At 40.6% G+C, this 18,848-nt stretch overlaps 1 protein-coding gene across 3 annotated transcripts; it reads right to left on the bottom strand.

The window, feature by feature from the left end:
* Positions 1-361: 361 nt before the first annotated feature.
* Positions 362-11,684, bottom strand: LOC118400157 (NEDD8-activating enzyme E1 catalytic subunit). Of its 3 annotated transcripts, XM_035796707.2 has the most exons (18): positions 11,521-11,684; positions 11,352-11,390; positions 10,574-10,694; positions 10,300-10,380; positions 9,937-10,019; positions 8,230-8,310; positions 7,845-7,888; positions 7,661-7,725; positions 7,289-7,444; positions 7,085-7,187; positions 4,958-5,071; positions 2,021-2,074; positions 1,810-1,846; positions 1,626-1,707; positions 1,414-1,514; positions 1,229-1,292; positions 1,050-1,104; positions 362-884 (listed from the first exon to the last, which is right to left on the bottom strand). In XM_035796707.2, exons 1-18 carry the CDS (start codon positions 11,538-11,540, stop codon positions 796-798), a joined length of 1,389 nt encoding a protein of 462 aa, XP_035652600.1. In that variant the 5' UTR covers positions 11,541-11,684; the 3' UTR covers positions 362-795. The 3 variants fall into 3 exon arrangements, with proteins under 3 accessions (XP_035652600.1, XP_035652601.1, XP_035652602.1); XM_035796708.2 differs by lacking the exon at positions 11,352-11,390 and having other exon boundaries at positions 11,521-11,659; XM_035796709.2 differs by lacking the exons at positions 11,352-11,390; positions 11,521-11,684 and adding an exon at positions 11,422-11,520.
* Between the last annotated feature and the right edge of the window lie 7,164 nt (positions 11,685-18,848).

Below are 18,848 nucleotides of genomic sequence, written 5' to 3'. Positions count from 1 at the left end.
GCAACTTCCGCCGCAGCCTCTTGTCTCTTGACAGATGACACGCTTGAGCGTCTGGAGTTGACCTTTGAGTCTGGGAGGACTGGCAAATACTCAGAAAATACATGTATATTTATTGGAGTAGTACCTTCTTCACATTAAAGCTCAAAACTGTGCATGCACCAATTAAACAACTTGGAAGTATAATTATTACTGGGTACAGACATCAATTTGGATGTTAACAAAAAATGTTCTGTATAAATTGCAGTCAGCATATTCATTAACACTACAATATTTGCACAATAACATAATGGATATACAACAAGGAAAACAATTTGCCCACTCAGCCTGAAGTCTCAGTCATAACTAACACAGAAGACATGTATTGTACAGGAAAACATTTATTCCGGTTGTGTCTGGGTGTGCAAAACCCCATGAAGGAGTTACTGCAACAAAATGAAAATAAATTAAACTCACAAGAAACTGTAAGAGAAATCAATTTAAATATGGTACTGTTTTTTTCTCCAGTGTAAGAGAGCTTGAGAGGTTGCAGTGCATATAACGCAAATGCATCACAAACAGTTGCAGATATGACCAAATATGACAGGGGAGTAGTTTGGCTTTCCACAACCAAATGCATTCATAGACTTGAGTCTACAAGTATGTCAGAGAACTGGATATGAAATACATTTATTTACATATTCACTTAAATACACTGTAAAACTTCTAGTTTATTTGCCGTTTCAAATGCCCAGTACTCTGTTAGAAAAGTAATAACAAAGACGTCTGGTGTTTGATGTTGGGGAGAACATGCTGGTCCTAAGAGGTAAAGTTGAGTTTGAAGAGCAGAGTCTGGGGAGTGGTGACATCAGCTACGGCCAGCTCCTGCCCATCTAACAGACCCAGCTCTGGGGAAAAATGTTTAATTACAAGAATGAGTCCAACCACAAAGAGGACTAGAAGCACACACTATAGACAGTAATGAAGGCTGGGTAAGCATAATGTCATCAATATGAAACACTATTAAACCTGTATCAAACCTACATGGCATATATTACAATTAGGGACCTCACCTTTCAGTGACTTGCTCAGATTGGGGCGTGTCCTCTGTTCAATTGACGCGACAGTCTGTCAAAACAAAATATGAGTCAATAGCCAGCCAACTACTTGTATGCCTGCTCAAGACTATTATTTTCACCATGATCAGAACAAAAAAACTTTACATATTGCATATCAAAATGTGAAAATTCACCTGCAAATACAATGTTTTATTTTTTCCTTCCAATGTCGCAGTGATGGCTGGAGATTTCATTTGTCTGAAAAATGTACAGTTGTAAGTGTCATTATGACCAAGACGCATTCCAAACTACTGTGTAATATCACATTGGGGGTCACAGAATTCAGGAAACATGACACCTACGTGGCAGGTGAACTTACAGAGAAGCGTTTTCAGTCAGGTAATTGAGCACCTCCTGGAGCTTGGCTGAGGGAGAGAAATGCAGGTCCTGGGGGACTTGGCTGCAGGATGAACAGTTCTCCTGACATTTCAAACAAATATAGAAGTATTAGATGTATTACCAGTTACCTTTCATCATACCATTGTTAACCTGAGAGCTGTACACAGAAATCCCAGTACACAGAAAACCCACCTTTCGCTCTGCCTCAAACGTATAGGTATACAGACCATCAACGTCATTGAACACCATGTAGTTGTTCAGAGGAATGTAGGCACTGCAGACAAAGCGGAAAGTCATGAAGCTGTTGTGAAATGCATATGCACTTCCATGTACTTATGGACTGGTTTTAGTAGTAAATCAGCAATTGAAAACTCACCTTGATGCTATTTTGAAGACCTCCGTGGCACAAGCAGCTAAAATGGGGTCAAAAAGTAATTAGCTAAAGACATTTCTATTTACTAATAGTAAATACAGAAAGTCCTATCACAATGCTGCCTAATGTTTAATCTAGCTCGTAAAACCCTTTATGCACAAATAAAACTAGCCAAATAAAACGTTGACATTTCCTTTAGTGTGTACTCATTTACCAGCAATGACTGCATTTGTGGACGCCACAGCCGGGATGATCCTCTTTACAACACCTGTAGCACGAGAACAAAAATAAAACATTCACTGTGACAATACTACCTGTCAACATTGTTAGAACACCTACTCATTCAAGGGTTTTTCTTAATGTATTTACTATTTTCTACATTGTAGAATAACAGTGAAAACATCAAAACCATGAAATGGTAAACAAATCAAAATATATTGGTCCTATAAGAGCTCTTTGTCACTGTTCTGACAAAAACTCACACTCATTCTTATGTTTAACAAATGTATCATATAGTGTGTGTGTGTGTGTGGCAGGCTTACAACGATGGCAAAAAACAACATGAGAGTGCGCTGACCCTGGTGCTAGAAGGGGTACGCAGCTGGAGGTTGAATGTTTGAAGGGGTACGGGACTATGAAGGGGTACGGGACCAGAGTTTCTCTGTGGAGATGGGAGAACCTTCCAGAAGGACAACCATCTATGCAGCACTCTACCAATCAGGCCTTTTGGTAGAGTGGCCAGACAGAAGCCACTTCTCAGTAAAAGACACATGACAGCCCACTTGGAGTCTGCCAAAAGGCTCCTAAAGGACTCTCAGACCATGAGAAACAAGATTCTCTGGTCTGATGAAACCAAGATGGAACTCTTTGGTCTGAATGCCAAGCGTCACATCTGGAGGAAACCTGGCACCATCCCTACGGTGAAGCATGGTGGTGTCAGCATCATGCTGTGGGGATGTTTTTCAGCAGCAGGGACAGGGAGACTAGTCAGGATTGAGGGAAAGATTAACGGAGCAAAGTACAGAGAGATCCTTGATGAAAACCTGCTCCAGAGCGCTCAGGACCTCAGACTGGGGCAAAGGTTCACCTTCCAAAAGGACAACAACACTAAGCACACAGTCAATACAACGCAGGAGTGGCCTCAGGACAAGTCTCTGAATGTCCTTAAGAGGCCCAGACAGAGCCCGGACTGTGCAGCGACGCTCCCAATCCAACCTGACAGCCCTTGAGATGATCTGCAGAGAAGAATGGGAGAAACTCCCCAAATACAGGTGTGCCAAGCTTTTAGCGTCACACCAAAGAAGACTCGAGGCTGTAATCTCTTCCAAAGGTGCTTCAACAAAGTACTGAATAAAGGTTGTTTTTGTTTTGTCATTATGGGGTATTGTGTGTAGATTGAGGGGGGAAAATAAATTAAGGTATTTTAGAAAAAGGCTGTAGCGTAACAAAATGTGGAAAAGGTCAAGGGGTTTGAATACTTTCCGAATGCACTGAATATATAGGCTTATTATCTAGTAATCTATTTCTCTTGTTATTAGGTCTTTGGTTTACCAGAATATACCGTTAGACAATTAGCTTTCAGCTCAAGTAGACTATTTGTAGGTCTAGGTTTTGATTATCAGGTCAGTCTCACTGTGCATGCTGCAGATGCATCAACTACTGCTGAACAATTTCAGTAGGACATTAGGCTATTTAGAAAAGGTGGGTACGTCGCCAATGTTAGTTGTGGTTTTGGGGGTTCGTTAGTAATACTGTATGTTATGCTATGTAATGGTACTGTATGTCATGGCTGAGCTGTGCTCAGTTAGGACCTTTCAGCATGCAGTCTGCTCAAGAATCCATCTGTCTGCCTACTCTTCATGGCCTACGGAGAGGCAACAAACATGCATATCAGTATCGCTCCTCTCTCTCAGTAGCACAACTTTGAGTTCACATTAAGGCAACGGTGTTGGGTTTACATTATGCTGTTCCAGTGGCGGTCCGTATGATGGCATTAGGGGTACTTCAGTATGATTACACTAAATGTTCCTTCCCTTCAATCTTGCATGATCTCTTAAGTTCTGTTTGCATTACGGAGTCTCATATGTGGAACATTGTCGTCATCATCAGAACTAACACTGCTTTGTCCTCTCATGTTGTGCTGCCTGCATGCTGAGCACAGGCAGCACCTGGCGAACCTCTGTTCAACATTGATGATGGCAACCAATGACAAGATACTGGAACTCATCACGGTTCTGGTTCCTTCGTCAGCACTGAGGGATAGTGCAGTATTCTTGCTCCCACCCCAGCCTCCACCTGTTAGGTTCCCTGTTCTTGTTAGGGGGATTGGTATAGCTTACCGCACTCACTGCTCGTAGGCTATATTTTATATGGCTGCTTTACTCGGGCAGTGAGTTACCCTGAAGGAGCAGAGCCTATATCGCCAAGACATGCATTATTCATTGCTAAATGAATGGATGAGCATATTTCTACGCAGCGTTTTCTTTCTGAAATGAAACGTTCTGTTTTTCTTATCTTAATCTTTGTTATGGAATGCTTGAATAATATAGGACTAAAATAAGATGCAGACATCTTTCACTTCATGAAGATTGAATGGATATGGGTGTACAGGTCTGAGTAAAGAAAAACATGTTATAGCCTACCGCCATCGTGCGTTCTCTCTTGATTCAAACTCCCTGTGCATTCAATTGGCTGCTTTATTTAGCATTACATGTTCAAGTCTTTGAAAAAGCTATTAGTATAAGAAATGCCCACCCTCCACCGATTAAGCTTTTCGTGGGACTCCAAGAGCTAAGGGGTGTTTTTTAAAGGAGAGGCCAAGGGAGCACAGGTGAGTATTGTGCAAGAGACAGAGGCTATAAGTTTGAAGCTCATGCATAACCCATCATTCCTTAGCTAAATATACAGCTAATACTCTATTGACTTTATTACCTGAAAGAGGTAGGCTAGGACATTGAGAGATATATAACCATCTTGAACAGGATGATCTATTTTGAATGCAATTTGAATGGAATTGATTAAGAGAAAGATATGGAGTGGGTTTAAGCATGAAATCTCAGTAACCCGTTTCCCGGTATTCAACCCTAGACAGATCCTTATGGAGGTCCAAGAATAGGAGCACAATTCAGTATTGCAGAATGTGTGTTCTCACCCTGGGTGAGTCTGTAGGTGACTCCTGTGATGCTGAACTCTGCTGCCCGCTCCTGAGACTTCTGGTACACCCACTGGATGTGCTCCGGGTCATCTGCGTCCAGCCCCACACCATCTGACAATACAACACACAATCAGGATAGAAATGTTAAGGGATCTTCATGTACAGTTGCAAAAAAAAGTATGTGAACCCTTTGGAATTACCTGCATTTCTACATAAATTGGTCATCAAAATGTGATCTGATCTTCCTCTAAGTCACAACAATAGACAATAGACAAACATAGTGTGCTTAAACTAATAACACACAAATTATTGTATTTTTCTTGTCTATATTGAATACATCATTTAAACATTCAGAGTGTAGGTTGGTAAACGTATGTGAACCCCTAGGCTAATGACTTCTCCAAAAGCTAATTGGAGCCAGGAATCCGATAACCTGGAGTCCAATCAATGAGAAGAGATTGGAGATGTTGGTTAGAGCTGCCCTGCAATATAAAAAACACTCACAAAAATGTGAGTTTGAAGCATTGCCTGATGTGAACCATGCCTCGCACAAAAGAGATCTCAGAAGACCTAAGATTAAGAATTGGGTTAAGGGTTACAAAAGTATCTATGAAAGCCTTGATGTTCATTTTATTTATTTTTTACACCTTTATTTAATCTTTATTTAACTAGGCAAGTCAGTTAAGAACACATTCTTATTTTCAACGACGGCCTAGGAACAGTGGGTTAACTGCCTCGTTCAGGCGCAGAAAGACAGATTTTCACCTTGTCAGATCGGGGGATCCAATTCTTGCAGTCTAGTCCAACTAGTCCAACGCAATAACGACCTGCCTCTCTCTCGTTGCACTCCACAAGGAGACTGACTGCCTGTTACGCAAATGCAGTAAGCCAAGGTAAGTTGCTAGCTAGCATTAAACTTATCTTATAAAAAACAATCAATCATAATCACTAGTTAACTACACATGGTCGATGATATTACTAGATATTATCTAGCGTCTCCTGTGTTGCATATAATCTGACTGAGCATCCAAGCATACAAGTATCTAAGTATCTGACTGAGCGGTGGTAGGCAGAAGCAGGCGCGTAAACATTCATTCAAACAGCACTTTCGTGCGTTTTGCCAGCAGCTCCTCGTTGTGCGTCAAGCATTGCGCTGTTTATGACTTCAAACCTATCAACTCCCGAGATGAGGCTGGTGTGACCGAAGTGAAATGGCTGGCTAGTTAGCGCTTGCTAATAGTGTTTCAAACTTCACACGCTCTGAGCCTTGGGGTGGTTGTTTCCCTTGCTCTGCATGGGTAACGCTGCTTCGATGTGGTGGCTGTTGTCGTCGTGTTGCTGGTTCGAGCCGAGAGGGACGGAAGCTATACTGTTACACTGTTCTTAACTGACTTGCCTAGTTAAATAAAGGTTAAATATATATATTATTTTTTTATATCTGTCCACCAATTGAAGCTCAACAGAGGTTGGGTGATACAACAGGACAACAACCCAAAACACAGAAGTAAATCAACAACAGAATGGCTTCAACAGAAGAAAATACACCTTCTGGAATGGCCCAGTCAGAGTCCTGACCACAACCCGATTGAGATGTTGTGGCATAACTGCGACATCCTAAGAATATTGCTGAACTGAAACAGTTTTGTAAAGAGGAAGGGTCCAAAATTCCTCCTGACCGTTGTGCAGGTCTGAGACGCAACTACAGAAAACGTTTGGTTGAGGTTATTGCTGCCAAAGGAGTGTCAACCAGTTATTAAATCCGAGGGTTCACATACTTTTTCCAACCTGCACTATGAATGTTTACACGTTGTGTTCAATAAAGATATGAAAACGTGTAATTGTTTGTGTGTTATTAGTTTAAGAAGACTGTATTTGTCTATTGTTGTGACTTAGATGAAGATCAGATCAAATTTTATGACCAATTTATGTAGAACTCCAGGTAATTCCAAAGGGTTCACATACTTTTTCTTGCCACTGTACCTATGGCTGGTACTACTATTGAAATAAATCTGTCACTCCTTATGGAGCATGAACATATTTGAATCAAAAAATAATCTGTGAGAAAACGAAGGCGCAGTAATATCTGGTCAAATAAGCATGTTAACAAGCTGATTGGGTACATACCTCCGAAGGGTTTCTCTTTAGGCCACAGCAGCATGCGGACATACTCAACACAATGTTCTGGTAACCGGGGCATGGAGGCTATCGTACACATGGGGAAGTTAATCTGAGAAAATAAACATATTTAGAGGAAGCAACACATTAGATCCCGGAATAAAAATAATAGCCATCCTGATACATCTGGACGTAAAACAAAAGCTAGCACACCTGTGGTGGGTAGAGCTCCAGGGTGCAGTCGATGCAGGCAGTCATGCCAGGGAAGATGACCCGAGCGTTTCCCTTGAAGCCCTCTGTCCCCCCGTCAATCAGCGGGATGATGGAGCTGGGGTCCAGCACCCCGTCTTCATAAACCAGCAGAGACAGCTAGAGAGGAATGGAAAATCACACAGGGTAAATTGTGAAAAAGGCAGACCAACTGATCTCTGTTTAACAATCAGTTTTTTTTATATGTAATGGACTGGCTTTTTATAGATTGATCATGGAAATCTGTGCAGGACATAAGGGTACTCGAACAAGGGAGCACTAGATTGCATTCCACTTGATCTATATTTCACTTAAATACATTTTGTAATAACATACCAACATGCCATTCATCCATCTCCTGGCGATTATGGAGTCGAGTCCACAAACTATTATGTGGAATTCTGTGTGAGGGAGACAAAGCTGTAATTATTTAAAATGAAACAAAACATACAGCTAATTTGATATTTCCTATAATGAGTAATCTGAAAGAGGACGAGGATAGACGAATCCCATTACTTACGTCTATAAAACGACTCATCAAAGTCTTGTATTTTCTTGAAATGGCTGTGCAATTTTATAAGGATATCAGTAGATTAGGGAAGCAGGAAGCCTAGCGGTTACAGTGTTGGGCCAGGAACCGAAAGCGTCCTGATTTGAATACCCGAGCCGAAAAGGTAAAAAATCTGTCAATGTACCCTTGAGCAAGGCACTTAAACCTAATTTGCTCCAGGGGCGCAGTACTATGGCTGATCCTGTAAAACAACACCTATCCGGGTGTATGTGACAATTAAACTTTTTTTTTTATTAACCTGGGCTATAATAATAATGTATTATATATTATTATTATTATCATTATTATAAATCAACTCCCAAATCATCCATTTTACTTCATCTCCAAAGGATACGGGACCACGTTGCATCCTGGAATGCGTCCATTGATAAAATCCGCTGCAATGTCTGCCTTTGGCCGACCCACATCCTTTAGCCTTCAGAGATACACATACCATCCATTAGAAAAAGTACAGTGCATTCGGAAAGTATTCAGACCCCTTGACTTTTTCCACATTTTGTTACATTACAGCCTTAATCTAAAAATGATTAAATAGTTTTTTCCCTCAAGTTTTTTCATCAATCTACACATAATACCCCACAATGACAAAGCAAAAACAGGTTTTTAGAAATGTTTGCAAATGTATAAAAAATAAAAACGGAAATATAGCATTTACATAAGTATTCAGACCCTTAGTACTTTGTTGACGCACCTTAGATGCTAAAAGCTTGTCATACCTGTATTTCGGGAGTTTCTCCCATTCTTCTCTGCAGATCCTCTCAAGTGCTGTCAGGTTGGATGGGGAGTGTTGCTGCACAGCTATTTTCAGGTCTCTCAAGAGATGTTTGATCAGGTTCAAGTCCGGGCTCTGGCTGGGCCACTCAAGGACATTCAGAGACTTGTCCCGAAGCCACTCCTGCGTTGTCTTGGCTGTGTGCTTAGGGTCATTGTCATGTTGGAAGGTGAACCATCACTCCAGTCTGAGGTCCTGAACACTCTGGAGCAGGTTTTCATCAAGTATCTCTCTGTACTTTGCTCCGTTCATCTTTCCCTCGATCTTGACAAGTCTCCTAGTCCCTGCCGCTGAAAAACAACCCCACAGCATGATGCTGCTACCACCACCATGCTTCCAAACCTGCTGGTGCCAGGTTTCCTCCAGACATGAAGCTTGGCATTCAGGCTAAAGAGTTCAATCTTGGTTTCATCAGACCCGTTTGTGTACCAATGTTGTTTCTCATGGTCTGAGAGTCCTTTAGGTGCCTTTTGGAAAACTCCAAGCGGGTTGTCATGTGCCATTTTACTGAGGAGTAGCTTCCATCTGGACTGATTGAGTGCTGCAGAGATGGTTGCCCTCCTGAAGGGTTCTACCATTCCCACAGAGGAACTCTGGAGCTCTTTCAGAGTTACCATCAGGTTCTAGGTCACCTCCCTGACCAAGGCCCTTCTCCCCCGATTGCTCAGTTTAGCCAGGCAGCCAGCTTTAGGAAGTCTTGGTGGTTCCAAACGTATTCCATTTAAGAATGATAGAGGCCACTGTGTTCTTGGGGACCTTCAATGCTGCAGAAATGTTTTGGTACCCTTCCCCAGATCTGTGCCTTGACACAATCCTGCCTTTGAGCACTACAGACAATTCCTTTGACCTCATGGCTTGGATTTTGCTTATATAGACAGGTGTTTGCCTTACCAAATCATGTCCAATCAATTGAATTTACCACATGTCGACTCCAATCAAGTTGTAGAAACATCTTAAGGATGATTCATGGAAACAGGATGCACCTGAGTTCAATTTCGAGTCTCATTGCAAAGGGTCTGAATACTCATGTAAATAGGGTATTTCCCGTTTTTAAAACATTTCTAAAAACCTGTTTCCACTTTGTCATTAAGGGGTATTGTGTGTAGATTGAGATATAAAAAAAAAAAAATAGAATAATGGTGTAACGTAACAAAATGTGGAAAAAGTCAAGTGGTCTGAATACTTTCCGAATGCATTGTATGCACAAAATCAACAACACCAATAATGACAAGGGATGAGTAGAAAAAAGTGAAAGGCAAATGATCTGACCTAAAGAGGAACTGTCTGTTGAGGTTGGAAACGTCAATGGTATCCATGTCAACAACGTGTATGTGACGAAAACCTGACAAGGCCTGGTCCACAGCATCCCCAAAAGATGGGAAAACGACAGAGTGAATATCTATCAGAACCAATGTTGTTATAAGTGTCCTAATTAAACTACTTAAGTAAGACTACACTGGGTATCTTTCTCCTCAAGAAATAGGCTATTCAACATTTCCATTAAAGATATGATACGCAAACTGACGGTTACTAGCAGAACAGTGTGTGCAGGTCTATCTCTCACATTGCCACTCATTGCAAAGGGAAAATATGTTGTAGAGTAGCATGTGCATTCAAGAGATGAAATCATACCAGATCTTTGAGAAGTTCACATCCAAGGCCACCTGCTCCAATAACAAGTATTTTGCAGGTGTCTAACAAAAACTGGAGCGACTGTAAGGAAATAAGCAGCAGTTCCATTAGGGTTAGGTTAATCAGTAATAAAGGAAGCCATCACAGCACAATCAAAAGTATTCAGATGTGCAACTGAGCTCTGGTATGGCTTTTAGTATGAAATTATTTGCAACCCATTCAGTGCTGTTCCTTGTTTTATTTACAAACGTTGAGTATGCACTGTGATGATTACCTCTGTGCTCGGCTCAAAGTCAGGGTGAGTGAAAGGTCCTGGTCTTTCCAGAAATGTATTGATGTGGTTCCATCGTCCGTCCCATTCGCCCCCGTCTCTGCTGCCCCCATCCACCACCATCCTGGAGAGAACACAGGACAGGAGTCCAGCTAAATATGTCAGTGGGGAGACATTTGAGGAATATAAAACTTCATTATCTCATAAATGTTTTATCAATTAGAAATAGCTGCCATACATGTTTATAGCAGACATGCAAATAGCAGAGAAGCACATTGTTATTTTATAAACAATCATATGTAGAAAGTACAGTCATGATTACCTAGCAGCAAACTTATGACATATCTTATTGTCTCATATGTTTTTTGTTTATAACTCTGTGATGGTTTAAATGTGTATCGCTGCACCTAGGGTGCCATGCTATGGAAGAAGCCCAGTACCTTATTGACAGCCAGTAAGTGGATAGCTAGCTAGCCAACAAGCCTACATACACTACGGTAACTGTCTCAGCGCCTCTAGCACTGAGATGCAGTGCCTTAGATAGCTGGGCCACTCGGGAGCCCATTCAATGATTGAATCGGTTTCAAAGCAGCCATTTGTAGGGATACTATATTATAGACAAATAACAGGGAATATTTACTGTAGGCTAGTTAGAACTAGCTAGCGTAGCTATATATTTATTTGGATTTAGCTGCCGTCTGAGTTATTCGAGACAGCGTTTTAATCCCTGCTCTATTCACCCTCTCAAACCTGCTGCCAGTTCTAGCAATTCATTACTAACTTCTCAGTCAGCTCCACTACTCTCCTTCTTTTCTTCTCCCTAAAAAGAGAGAATAAAAGAAGGTTCATACATGCTTTGCTTTCAGCAGGTAACCAGTTAATGGGATGTGAAAGCATCGTTCGGGCAGTTAACGGCTATGTCTTGCTTGTTTACTTCTACAGCTACTTACGGCTCGTCAGTATCCGCCATTTTCGTGCCCAGGAAGACCAATGCACCCACAATGCATTGCACGGACACCGGTGTGGAATGGACAATGCAATGCCAGATCCTTGGGACGTCCCTACCATAAAACCCTAACCTTAATATAAGAAATTCTAAAGGATTTATACTTGTGCTTTTTATTTAAGTACATTTAAAACCAACTACGTTTAGACTGTTACTCAAGTAGTATTTTACTGGGTGACTTTCACTTTGAGTAATTTTCTTTAAAAGGTATCATTACTTTTACTAAAGTATGAAAATTGGGTACTTTTTCCACCACTGCTTGATTGGCTTCTACGTTTGTGGCTACTGGCTAGAAAATTGACTACGGACCAAAACGTGCACGTTCGAGTTGCGTCAGGGACAACTGTAGCATTGTAGCTAAACCTAACCCTTAACCTACATTCAACGTTAATTCTCCTAACCTGCTACTTTAATTATTCAAACCTACTGCGTTAGTTCTCCTAACCTGTTATGTAAAGTCTGGTCATCAGTATTGAGAAACCAATAGTAGGCCTTTCATCTGTGTAAAACTAAAACGTGTACCAAGGGTGGAGGCGGCGCCCAAGACCGAGATTTGGAAACCGAGATCGAGACTGGAACCCCTTGGGAAAGCCTTTATTCACCATGATACCAGTAGGTGGTAGTATATACTATGAAATGACAGAGAGAAACTCGTGGAAGATCAAACATATTGAATAAGGGTAGGCCGAGTACACAAAAAGCAAACATGCAGTGTATTTCAAGTACCCTGTTTGTCGTTCTCTTTCACATGTTCTATGTAACGTTTTACTTCTAATTGTGGTTCTTTTGTAACTACGTTTCTTTGGTCCCACGTGTTGGATGGATGGTGCTTTAATAATGGCAAAGAAGGTGAATGTGACTCATTGGTAATTACTTGATAATTACACTGCTGAAGGAACAGCTCTTTAAGATTAGCAATTACCCATAAAACCAGTTAACAGTCTCAGAGGGGATGGGGAAATGGCCTGTCTGAAGTACATTTCTGTTCAAGAAGAAATAGTCCTTGAGAGTGGCAATTAATGTCAGTTGTCCTTATTGGCCTGGATGCAATCTGTAGCACAATCAATTATTCAGGGATGCCTTGGCATATATTTACATCACTCTTCTCTTGGGTGTTATTTTTAGATGTAGGGCTATCTATTTACACCAATGGTTCCCAAACTAGGGTTCACGGCCCCACATGGTTTCACCTGATAAGAAAATGGGATCTTGGGAGAATTTCCAAAATCCACAAAAAAAAAATGATATACAGTACCAGTCAAAAGTTTGGACACACTGACTCATTCAAGAGTTTTTCTTTATTTTTAATATTTTCTACATTGTATAATAAAAGTGAAGACATCGAAAACTATGAAATAACACATATGGAATCATGTAGTTACCAAAAAAGTGTTAAACAAATCTAAATGTAATTTTAAAAAATTTATTGGAGTGCACTCGCAAAAACCATCAAGCGCTATGATGAAACTGGCTCTCATGAGGATAGCCAACGGAAAAGAAGACCCAGAGTTACCTCTGCTGCAGAGGATACGTTTATTAGAGTTACCAACCTCAGAAATTGCAGCCCAAATAAATGCTTCACAGAGTTCAAGTAACAGACACATCTCAACATCAACTGTTCAGAGGAGACTGTGTGAATCAGGCCTTCATCGTCAAATTGCTGCAAAGAAGAGACTTGCTTGATCCAAGAAACACGAGCAATGGACATTAGACTGGTGGAAATCTGTCCTTTTGTCTGATGAGTCCAAATTTGCGATTTTTGCCAACCGTCGCGTCTTTGTGAGATGCAGACATGGTGAACGGATGATCTCCGCATATGTGGTTCCCACTATGAAGCATGGAGGAGGTGGTGTGGGGGTGCTATGCTGGTGGCACTGTCTGTGATTTATTTAGAATTCAAGGCACACTTAACCAGCTTGTCTACCACAACATTCTGTAGCAATACCCCATCCCATCTGGTTTGCGCTTAGTGGGACAATCATTTGTTTTTCAACAGGACAATGATCCAGAACACACCTCCAGGCTGTGTAAGGGCTATTTGACCAAGACGGAGAGTGATGGAGTGCTGCATCAGATGACCTGGCCTTCACAATCACCCGACCTCAACCCAATTGAGATGGTTTGGGATGAGTTGGACCGCAGAGTAAAGGAAAAGCAGCCAACAAGTGCTCAGCATATGTCAAATCAAATCAAATGTTATTGGTCACATGCACGTTTAGCAGATGTAATTGCGGGTGGAGAAAAAATGCTTGTGCTTCTTGGTCCGACAGTGCAGCAATATCTATTAAGTAATATCTAACAATTTCACAACAAATACCTAATACACACAAATCTAAGTAAAGGAATGGAATTAAGAATATACAGTGGAAAGAAAAAGTATGGAAACCCTTTGGAAATACCTGGATTTCTGCATAAATTGGTCATAAAATTTGATCTGATCTTCATCTTGGTCACAACAATAGACAAACCCAGTCTGTTTAAACTAATAACACACAAACAGTTATACGTTTTCATGTCTTTATTGAACATCCCATGTATACAGTCACAGTACAGGGTAGGAAAAGTATGTGAACCCTCGGATTTAATAACTGGTTGACCCTCCTTTGGCAGCAATAACCTCAACCAAACTTTTCCTGTAGTTGTGGATCAGATCTGCACAATCATTTTGGACCATTCCTCTTTACAAAACTGTTTCAGATCAGCAATATTCTTGGGATGTCTGGTGTGACGTGCTCTATTGAGGTCATGCTGCAGCATCTCAATTGGGTTGTGGTCAGGACTCTGACTAGGCCACTTCAGAAGGTGTATTTTCTTCTGTTGAAGCCATTCTGTTGTTGATTTCCTTCTGTGTTTGAGTCGTTGTCCTGTTGCTTCACCAAACTTCTGTTTCACTTCAAATGGAGGACAGATAGCCTTATATTCTCCTGCAAAATGTCTTGATATACATGGGAATTCATTTTTCCGTTGATGATAACAAGCTGCCCAGGCCCTGAGGTATCAAAGCAGCCCTAAACCATGACATTCCCTCCACCATACTTTACAGTTGGGATGAGGTTTTGATGTAGGTGTGCTGTCTTTTTTTCACCACACATGGTGTTGAGTGTTCCTTCAAAACAACTCACCCGTAGTTTCATCTGTCCACAGAATATTTTGCCAGTAGCGCTGTGGAATATCCAGGTGCACTTTTACAAACTTCAGACATTCAGCAATGTTTTTTTGGACAGCAGTGGCTTCTTCCGTGGTGTCCTCACATGAACACCATTCTTGTTTAGTGTTTTACATATCGTAAACTCGTCAACAAAGATGTTAGCATGTTCCAGAGATTTCTGTAAGTCTTTAGCTGACACTCTAGGATTCTTCTTAACCTCATTGAGAGTTCTGCGCTGTGCTCTTGCAGTCATCTTTGCTGAACGGCCACTCCTCGGGAGAGTAGAAACAGTGCTGAACTTTCTCCATTTATAGATCATTTGTCTTACTGTGGACTGATGAACATCAAGGCTTTAAGAGATACTTTTGTAACCCTTTCCAGCTTTATGCAAGTCAACAGTTCTTAATCGTAGGTCTTCTGAGATGTATTTTGTTCTAGGCATGTTTCACATCAGGCAATGCTTCTTGTGAATAACAAACTCATTATTTGTGTGTTTTTATAGGGCAAGGCAGCCCTAACCAACATCTCCAATCTCGTCTCATTGATTGGACTCCAGGTTAGCTGACTCCAATTTGTTTTTGAAAAAGTCATTAGCCTAGGGGTTCACATACTTTCCCCAACCTAAACTGTGAATGTTTAAATGATGTATTCAATATAGACAAGAAAAATACAATACGTTGTGTGTTATTAGCTTAAGCACACAATGTTTGTCTATTGTTGTGACATAGATTAAGATCAGATCAATTTTGATGACCAAATTATGCAGAAATCCCTGTAATTCCAAAGGGTTCACAATTTTTCTTGACACTTTATAAACTTGACTTGGAGTAATGTTTGCGCTTTACATACTAGGCATAGCCTGTAGATTTACCCTACTTTTAAGATCATGCTATAGCAGGGTGGGTGTAGAGAGACACATGATATGACTCCATTGGATATGACTTTCAGTCTACTCCTCTGCTTCTCACCAGTAAATCTACCCAGATTACACTAATGACACTGGGAGGTTAATCTCATCACAGAATGATTAATAAACCTTAGATGTGCCTCAACGTATTTTAAGATACATGCCTAGGAGCACATTAATGTCATTAATACATCTGCCCAACCCTCACCCACCCACATTAAAGCACATTTGCAACCATTACCTTCCGCGGAGGTCACCAAAATCTGCCTAATGTATGCCATTACATCATGGAGCTCCCTGCAGTTTGATGCAGATATAATTCTGGGATTTGTTAAAAACATCAGCATTGGTGTGTGAGTCTCTCTGTGTTTGTGTATGCAAATCATGTGTATTCATGCAATATAAAGTGCTCTCTGGGTTCTATCTGAAGAGAACATTCAAGTTTTTTTCATAATGAGATTTTTGTTCCATGCGACAGCCTCTGACATCTGATGACTAATAATCATGTTAACCCAGAGATGTCCTTCATAGCTGACTAACTGACATTATTATAACCTCCCTCTCTCTCTCTCTCTCTCTCATCAATGATGTCAACAAGGCAGACAACAGAGCAATCCGATCAGAATTCTATCAAAAGAGCTTAATCACCGTGAAAGAATCTAATTTGAAAACATTAAAAAGTTCCATGTGGAATATGCAATTTGATCTCTTATTGTGATATCATTGGTAGAAGGTTTTTGACATTGGAGTGATTCCCCAGTACTTTTGTATACTTTTGAGCCAGTAGTTCTTAAAGTAGCACTCACAAGCCAAAAGTGGTCCCTCAGAATTGCATACTATGTCACATATGTGCAGATATGTGCACCACGTCATTGCTCTCTCGTTCTGCTGTGTGTGTATCTTGCTAGCTGTCACTCAAATGACGGGGGGCTGAAGCTCATTGGCTAGAACTCAAATTGCTAAGAGGCCTGGCCCATGTCGGGGAAGATGCAGGGAAAATGGTGCAGCACACCTTCCAGAAAAACAGTCGCTTTCAAACTAGGGATTTTGTGGCCAATTGATGTAAAACAGTAATTTTGCTCATAGATTATGTATGAACTACATATTAACACTTCCAGCCCAATACTTAGTAGTCGCCAAAGTTCCGTAGAATGTCTTTAAGACTCCATAATGTTTTATCTGGAGATAAAATTGGTGGCTTTAGCACTTGCTCTGTACTATGAGTAGTATTTTGATCTCAATAAAGTATTTACGAACATTGAAAAATATAAACATGAATATTGAAAACTTAACATTTTTGATTTGGCAAATGTTTTATTATATTGTGGAATATAATATACTCTATGGGCATATCAAAGTTCCAAAGTGGGATCTCTGCTAGTTTTGAAGGTAAGGTCCATGTTAGACAGATAAATTGGCATAATAGGCAAAGTACAGTTGAAGTCGGATGTTTACGTACACCTTAGCCAAATATATTTAAACTCAGTTTTTCACAATTCCTGACATTTAATCCAAGTAATAATTAGGTCAGTTATGATCACCACTTTATTTTAAGAATGTGAAATGTCAGAATAATAGCAGAGAGAATTATTTATTTCAGATTTGATTTATTTCATCACATTCCCAGTGGGTCAGAAGTTTACATACACTCAATTAGTATCTGGTAGCATTGCCTTTAAATTGTTTAACTTGGGTCAAACGTTTCAGGTATCCTTCCACAAGCTTCCCATAATAAGTTGGGTGAATTTTGGCCCAATCCTCCTGACAGAGCTGGTGTAACTGAGTCAGGTTTGTAGGCCTTGCTAGCACACATTTTTTTCAGTTCTGCCCACACATTTTCTATAGGATGAGGTCAGGGCTTTGTGATGGCTATGCCAAGGACAACAAAGTCCTTAAGCCATTTGCCACAACTTTGAAAGTATCCTTGGGGTTATTGTCCATTTGGAAGACCCATTTGCGAGCAAGCTTTAACTTCCTGACAGATGTCTTAAGATGTTGCTTCAATTTATCCACATAATTTTCCCCCCTCATGAAGCCATCTATTTTGTGAAGTGCACCAGTCCCTCCTGCAGTAAAGCACCCCCACAACATAATGCTGCCACCCCCATGCTTCACAGTTGGGATGGTGTTCTTTGGCATGCAAACCTCCCCCTTTTTCCTCCAAACATAACGATGGTCATTATGACCAAACAGTTATATTTTTGTTTCATCAGACCAGAGGACACTTCTCCCAAAAATACAATCTTTGTCCCCATGTGCCGTTGCAAACCGTAGTCTGGCTTTTTATGACGGTTTTGGAGCAGTGGCTTCTTCCTTGCTGAGCAGCCTTTCAGCTTATATCGATATAGGACTCGTTTTACTGTGGATATAGATACTTTTGTACCTGTTTCCTCCAGCACCTTCATAAGGTCCTTTGCTGTTATTCTGGGATTGATTTGCACTTTTCACACCAAAGTACGCTCATCTCTAGGAGACAGAATGCGTCTCCTTCCTAAGCGATATGACGGCTGCGTGGTCCCATGGTGTTTATACTTGCGTACTATTGTTTGTACAGATGAACGTGGTACCTTCAGGCATTTGGAAATTACTCCCAAGGATGAACCAGACTTGTGTGTGGAGGCACAGTCAACTTTATTTATGTAAACTTTTGACCCTCTGGAATTGTGATACAGTGAAATAATCTGTCTGTAAACAATTGTTGGAAAAATGACTTGTGTTGTGCACAAAGTAGATGTCCTAACCGACTTGCCAAAACTATAGTTTGTTAAAAAGACATTTGTGGCGTGTGGTTGAAAAATGAGTTTTAATCACTCCAACCTAAGTGTATGTGAACTTCCGACTTCAACTGTAACAGATCACAGTCCTCCTTTTACTTCTATCATTGCACATCCTGCAAATGACCAGCAGAGGGCAAACATTTTGAATTCATTTTCACATTCTCTCAGTTGGTAATGCTTCAAATATGATCATAACTCCAATAGTAGCAGAGATCCCACTCAGGAACTTTGATTTGCCGAGAGAGTATTTTATGTTCAACAATAATGTGAAACATTTGCCAGATAATTGTTTTGATATTTTCAATATTAATGATTATACTGTTCAATATTCATAAACTAATGTAAAAATCATTATTGCAATCAAAATACTATTCATATTACAGATCAAGCGGCAATGCTTCATATGACAATTTTCCCCCCTTATTTCTTCCCCCACACAT

The sequence above is a fragment of the Oncorhynchus keta genome, chromosome 21 (genome assembly GCF_023373465.1).
Source record: "Oncorhynchus keta strain PuntledgeMale-10-30-2019 chromosome 21, Oket_V2, whole genome shotgun sequence".
Classification (NCBI taxonomy): domain Eukaryota; kingdom Metazoa; phylum Chordata; class Actinopteri; order Salmoniformes; family Salmonidae; genus Oncorhynchus; species Oncorhynchus keta.
This window is presented reverse-complemented; position numbering and strand designations above follow the sequence as displayed.

What these genes read in the sequence shown, in the direction of transcription:
- LOC118400157 (XM_035796707.2), bottom strand. Translation starts at nt 11,540, where the DNA reads ATGGCGGATACTGACGAGCC. An exon ending in GTAGTGGAGCTGACTGAGAA is followed by an intron (nt 10,695 to 11,351) that starts GTTAGTAATGAA and finishes TGTTCTCTCCAG; the next exon opens with GATGGTGGTGGATGGGGGCA. An exon ending in CCAGGATGCAACGTGGTCCC is followed by an intron (nt 7,889 to 8,229) that starts GTATCCTTTGGA and finishes AAAATTGCACAG; the next exon opens with CCATTTCAAGAAAATACAAG.